The sequence below is a fragment of the Solanum tuberosum genome, unplaced genomic scaffold, assembly GCF_000226075.1.
Source record: "Solanum tuberosum cultivar DM 1-3 516 R44 unplaced genomic scaffold, SolTub_3.0 scf00227, whole genome shotgun sequence".
NCBI lineage: Eukaryota > Viridiplantae > Streptophyta > Magnoliopsida > Solanales > Solanaceae > Solanum > Solanum tuberosum.
The window spans coordinates 499,835-507,157 of NW_006239150.1; the positions used below are offsets into that span (position 1 = coordinate 499,835).

General features: G+C 34.8%; 1 protein-coding gene across 1 annotated transcript; it reads left to right on the forward strand.

Annotated features, from left to right (window-relative positions):
- Nucleotides 1–3,820: 3,820 nt before the first annotated feature.
- LOC102583653 (ethylene-responsive transcription factor ERF017-like) lies at nucleotides 3,821–5,085 on the forward strand. Its single transcript, XM_006356644.2, has one exon. It carries the CDS (start codon nucleotides 3,992–3,994, stop codon nucleotides 4,721–4,723), a length of 732 nt encoding a protein of 243 aa, XP_006356706.1. The 5' UTR covers nucleotides 3,821–3,991; the 3' UTR covers nucleotides 4,724–5,085.
- The last annotated feature ends 2,238 nt before the right edge of the window (nucleotides 5,086–7,323 follow it).

Genomic DNA, 7,323 nt, shown 5'->3' on the forward strand with positions numbered 1-7,323 from the left:
AGAGCATCAATCTCAGACTGCATGGCAGCAATCCATTTAGGATCTGTAGCAGCTTCAGAGTAGGAAGTGGGCTCCAAAACAGCTGAGAAAGCTGCCAATGCTGAGCTGTAAGAAGGAGAGATATGAGCATAGGACACATAATTGGATATAGGAAAAACACATGAGGCCTTTGTTCTTGTGGGAGCAATATAGTCTTTCATCCAGATGGGAGGTTTGGGAGTCCTACAGGACTTTCTAACTGGTTCAACAGATGGAGACACAAGCATAGGAGCAACTTCAGATGATGAGGTGAACTCAGATACATCAGGTAGGGAAGAGTCAACTATATCAGCCCTTAGAGAGGAATCATGATCAGGAGAAACATATATAAGATCAGTTGGACAGTACTGAGGAGAACATAAAGGGGCAAAAAATAGAGGAGAAAATGAATTGGACAAGTGTTTGAAAGGAAATATGTCTTCCTTAAACACTACATCTCGACTAGTAGTAAATGTTTTTTCCTGAAGGAGATACATTTTGTAGCCTTTTTGTGTTAATGAGTAACTAAGGAAAATAGTTGGAATAGCCCTAGGTGCAAATTTATCAGACTTCTTCAAGGAAGTAACATAACCTAGACAACCAAAGACCTTCAAGTGAGATAAATCTGGTGAGTTCTTAGAGAGAACCTCAACTGGTACTTTACCATGAAGAGTATGAGAAGGCAACCTGTTGATCAAGTAAAGTGCAGTAGCCACACAATCTCCCCAAAACCTGAGAGGAACACTGGCTTGAAATCTGATGGCTCGAGCAGTGTCTAAAATATACGTATGTCTTATCTCAACAACTCCATTCTGTTGAGGAGTATAGACACAAGAACTCTGATGCAATAGCCCTAAGGATCGAAGCAAGCTGGAAACTTGAGAGTTAAAAAACTCACAACCATTGTCAGTGTGCAAAATCTTAATGACCGCAAAGTGGACATTTTTTATCATTAGCAAGAAATCAATCAAGGCAACTATAACTTCTGACTTGGAATTTAATCAGTCAAGGCAACGATAACTTCTGACTTCGAATTTAACAGAAATATCCAGGTATACCTAGAATAATCATCCACCAAGGTTAAAAAATACTTCCTCCCATCATAAGTAGGTACCCTATAGGGACCCCATACATCAACATGAATAATATGAAAGCAAGCATCAGACTGTGAAGTACTTAGAGGAAAACGAATTCTTGTTTGCTTAGCCAAAGGGCACACAGTACAATGTTTGTGATCAAAATTTACATTGTCAACATAGCAATTCAAAATTTTCAACTTCTTAAAAGTATTTAAGGGAGCATGGCCCAATCTTCTGTGCCATAGATCTATGCCTGTTTTATTCTTAGACTTCTCTACTAAGACAGAGTGACATCTAGTCTTGATGTACTCAGGCTTGTCATGTCCTGCATTCAGGCAAGGAGAATCCACCACATACAGACCTTGAACATGTTTACCAGTCCCCTTCACATTTACACTGAAGAGATCTTGAAAAGTACAGAAATCAGGATAGAAATGAACTGAGCAGTTCAATTCCTTGGTAAGTTTTGACACCGAAAGCAAGTTATGTTGAAACTCAGGTATATACATCACATTATGTATGTCGTGTCTGCCCAAAACTGTAGAGGAACTTAAGTGACTCACTTTAGTTGTGTTTCCAATAGGTAGCATAACATTGCCTTTGCTTGTATTAAGAAGAGATCTAGTATTGGATAGTAGACTAGGATCACTAACCACATGATTGGTTGCTCCTGTGTCTACTATCCATTGGTTAGAGGGATTAACCATACCTGCAGATAGAGCAGTACCACTAGTCTCACTGTTTTGTCCAATCATCAGCAGAATTTAATTGTATTGCTCAGGAGTAAAGTGTGGAGCACTAGGATGAGAGATCTGAGAAGATCTAGACTGCTGTACATAAGCACATGTAGGATTGGAGGAAGTTGCACCCAAAGCATTACTAGAGCTACCTGAATAACCATCCATATCTGATGAAGTATCATGTTCACTAGCAAAGTTGACAGCATTTCCATGTCCTAATGATGCAGCTGAGTGTGAGTTAAACTTCTTCTTTGAGTTTAGTCTAAAATCTGGAGGATATCCATGCAGCTGGTAGCATCGATCGCTAGTATGACCAGTGTAGTGACAGTAATCACACTATAGATGACTATTTTTTCTGTTTTTAGAGCCAGAGCTTGAGGCATTGCATGAGTTGCCTGACCCAGAGTTAGAGCTTGAACCTGTATAGTAACCAGACCTAGTGTTCCTAGTATGTCCTTGACTAGAAGTTGGCCTAAATTGGACTCCTCCTCCTCCGGGATTAGGCTTAAAATTTCCTTTGCTCGTATAGAAAGCAGCTCCTTCATTAATATCAAGGTTTTGGACTGATTTTCCAAGAGACCTTTGGCTCTCCTCTGAGATCACCATAGAATAAGCTTGATTGATAGAGGGAGTAGGAGTCATCATAAGAATTTGACTCCTACTGGGGGCATATGACTCATTTAGACCAGTGAGAAACTGAAGTAAACGTTGATAATCAAAATGTTGCATGTAATTCCTAGATTCAGGGCAGTTACAGCCTGGGCAGGGCATTATGGCATCGAATTCATCCCAGTATTCACGCAATCTAGAGAAGTAATTGGAAACAGTGAGTGTACCTTGTGACATAGAGTGAATCTCCTTGTGCAGAAAATGAATTCGAGATCCATCAACCTTATCGAACCTTTCATTTAGGTCACTCCAAACTTTTGATGCATAAATCACACTGCTCAAGAGCTCTTTCCTGATTGAATTGATGATCCATGAGAGAACAATGGCATTACACTTTTCCCATAGATCATGAAGAGAAGAAGGAAATGTGTCTCTGGTATGTTTCCCATCAACAAAACCAAGCTTACTTTTTCCCAGTAAAGCAAGACGCATAGATCTACTCCAGATGGCATAGTTTTCAGGACCAGTGAGCTGAATTGAAACCAAAGAGCTTCCTGAGGTATCTGATGGATGCAGATACAGGGGATGATAATGATCAATCTCGATTGAATGAGGTGGGACAACTGCTACATCATTGGACTCATCAATCGCCATGAATTATAGATCGAAGCTCTAAAAGGAACAGTAATAAGCAAATCAATAAAAAATCACTACACAGATGAACAACTACAAGTTGAAAATACCACAAATTGATGATGAACTCCTGCTCGAACACTCAGGCTCTAATACCATGTAAACTTATGGAGTAATCACCATCTAGAAGATGCAAAAGGATCAGGAAGAAGAAGATACAGAGAGAATTATAGAAGAAAGAGAACTCATTCTCATTTAAGCTGAAAGCATCTAAAAATATCTTTACAATGCTATGTCTATATAAAGGAAAGTTACTGTGCTAACTAACTCTAACAACTTTCTAACCTTCTAACTGATTCTAGAATAATTATCTTGTGAACTGCTCTAATCCTAGCTGTCATAAATCTAACCAACAGTATTTAAGTTCAATTAATCAAGTATGAGTGTTTTTAAGACTGTCACTACTTCGATGATGAAACGAAGAAATCCAAATACTTGTGTCTTTTGAAATAAAGGCAATAGTAGTATTTAGGAGAAGGTTAATTATTAATGGTTATAAATAAAGGGGCAAAATTAATTGACCAAATCAAGATGTGACGTCATTAAATAGCTCACAAATTTGGTTTCTCCCAACCGAGCCATGAAACACATATGCACACTCTCTTTACGCTCATTTGGACTTGCAGCTTGAATTTTAAATGTCCACACGCTTCAAGACTTTGGACCAATTTTGACAAATGTCACCGGCCCCCTGTACTACCATTTTCATTCCTTCATCAATACATACATATAAATATCTAAACTGTTTTTAATAAGTTTCCCTCCAATGGTCTTTTCGATTATAATTATCTCTTTCATCTGCAGGGTCCACTCTCATCATAATAGTAATCTATTACTACCTCTAAATCATCCATGGAAGCCAACCCTACTCATGATCAGCCAAAGTTCAAAGGAGTTCGGTTGAGAAAATGGGGGAAATGGGTTTCTGAAGTCAGATTGCCTAATAGCCGCGACAGGATTTGGTTGGGCTCATACGATTCTGCTGAGAAAGCCGCAAGGGCTTTTGATGCTGCACAGTTCTGCCTCCGCGGGCCGAAAGCTAAGTTTAATTTCCCTGATAGTCCGCCGGATATATCCGGTGGACAAAGGCTTTCCCCCGCAGAGATACAGGCTGTAGCAGCTAGATTTGCGAATGATTACTCGCCGTCAGTGGTACAGGAGATACAGCGTGATGACCATGAGGGCAATATTGGAAATATTAATTCACACGTGATAAATATGGAAAAAGATGAGATTTCGCTATCAACAACTAGTAGTTGTGATGTACCACCTATGGTGGTCCAAATGGGCACTAGTACTGTTGCTGAAATGGACTGGGCTTTTTATAATGATATGATGGAAAATTATCCATATAATGCAAGTGGGCCTCCACCTGAATTTTTTTGTGATCCATATTATCCCGGAGCAGGAATAGGAGCAGGAGCAGGAGCAGGAGGAGGAGGAGTACTCGATATTAATTTATCAAGTAATCTCTACTCACCACCACATTTTCCGCAAAGAACAACTCCTAATTATGACGATGATGATACTGGCAATGGCGGCGATGAACATTATTCTCAACAATCCTTCCTCTGGAACTTTTAACTTAAACTCAATATATACTAGTACTAATTGGTTAATTAACCAGCAGCATATTGGTATATATATATGCTAGCTGAGTTTTGTCCAATATGGTACGTAGTAATTGTTTCCGGTTTTCTTATGGTAATTGTTTTTGCCGGAAAAAAGATATATAGTATATACAGTATATAAGCCAGCAATGATGAGCAGGTCTACATCAGTAATGTCTTATTAGTTAATGAATAAGTTGTTGTTTTTACTTTAAGAGGGATTTACATATATGATCATGATCTTAAGAAGGTTTCATTGATGATGGTCAGAATATATATAATTAACTACTGATCATTGATCAATGCAAGGTGGTTTATTTTGTCAAGTGTATTTGTCTGTCATTTCTATAAATATATAAATATATACAAGGAGTGTAATTTTTTAATTATTTGTCTTCGTTGCGTGCATGGCATATATATATATATATATATGTATGATGAAGTTGCTTAGTTCATGTACGTATGCATGCAATTTATAATATGCCTTTGTGATTGTTTACGTCGAGAGGAAAGTTAGATTCTTAATTATTCATGGATGGTTTACGTATATATATCGTCGTGAAAAGACAAGTTAATTGTAGTAAAGAAAACTTGGTTGCTTAATTACTTAACTCATTAGTCAGTTTCAATTTGTTTGTCCTATTTTTCTTTTAGTTCAGTTAAAAACGAATATCTCTTTAATTCCCTTTTGTAGCAACTTTTTAGTTTAAACTTTCTAAGTAACATGTTTAAAACTACAAGATTAAAAAATATTTTAAGACATTTGATGTAATTTTAATTTTTTTAAACTTCGTACCAAGTTAAAATAAAAGAAACAAATTAAAACGGGGAGATTTAAGTAATAAAGTTGCTCTCTACATGGAGCTAGAGTAATTAAGTAATAAAGTTTCTGCAGTAAATTAACTCTTCATTAATTTATCAATATTATATATGTAAGAAGTTATAGATTTACTTTGAACTGTTTCCTTTACCCAAGAATATCTAAGATCACTACACACCACTACAACAAAAAACAAAAAGACAGATCGTGGTTAGCGGTAATAAATATGCATACTAATAAAATATCACTATTATAGGTTTTAGCTAGAAATATATATAAAAAGTTTACTTGTCTCTATAAAATATATTTAGCAATAATTAAGTTATTACAATTAATTAATTACTGCTAAATCATATTTGATGTAATGAACATAATTTTCACGGCAAACACAACAAAAATATCCCTTCTCGAGCAAATGATTGGCAATGATATGCACATCTATACTGTTAAGTGTTAAGTAACACCTTAATCTTCTTTTATATATTTTGGTTTTGCTTTTAACTAGTTTAGAAAAGGTAGATTATTATCTAAATACCCCTAAACTCGGCGTGATATTCATTAAACTATCGATAGTTTAATTACACCCTCACCCCCGCGAACTTGATTATTTGATCGTGTTTACTCCAACACGACCACACACCTAACACCTCTAGACGTTTATAATCATGAAATTCAAATGTTATTATTTAAATTCTTAAATTGCATGGTCCATCGAAAGAAGACACGTTAAACGAGGATATATAGACTTCACGCTAATTATCATAAACTAATTAAATTTTTTTCCTAAAAAGTCAATTAGAAGGAGTCAACAAGAATTAAGGTCAAGAGCATATATTAATAGTAAAAATTAGTGGAACACATTGTATGAACTTGGACATAATTATTAACCTAACACTAAGTTCTATAGTAATTTCCTAGATTAAAAAATTCCGACCAAAGTAACACATGATTTAATTTTATGAAATATAGAAAATAAACGTGTGCTTGAATGACCATATATTATATAGGGGCAAAAGAGAATTTGATAAAGTTGTAGAATTGACCACTAATTAGGAAAATAAAAAAATCCGCGCCTGCCGGTGCTGTATTTGACCTTCAACATCGACGGAATAAAACTGAACAACAATCAATTTGGATCTTGCACACGTCAGCTCGTAAAAAACCATACTCGTACTGTCGATTTTTAAATTTCGTATTAAATCAAACTATATCAAATAAATTGAAAAACATAGAGTATTATTATGGTGTAGTTCATTTATTGGACATCAAATTCAAGAAAAAATAAAATACATCATTTGTCTAGTATTGACTAAACAGACTTCTTGAAAAATAATAAATTAGAATGTCAGTTTTGTTATATCATTTTTAGAATATAATAAATTCAACGTATCAGAAATGAAATTATAAATTATTTTTTAATTTTCTAAGCTGAACAAGTAAAAATGGACATTAAATTTTAATATAATTTACTGGACGGAGAAAGAATATTTTGAACTTGTGGTTTGCTTGATGTCGTACTCCCTGAATCTCATTCTATTTGTCTTTTTATGGTGTGGATGTGACACACCCTGTTTAAAAAAATTAGTTAAATTATTTTAATTTGTTTATCTTATTTTATAATTAAAAATATTTTTAATTATAATTTTGTTGGATACTTTTTAAATATTTTAAATTATAAATTATTTTTTTATATAATTTCTAAATATGTAAATTTTATTTTTAAAATATTAAAAATTTTATATTTCGAATCCATT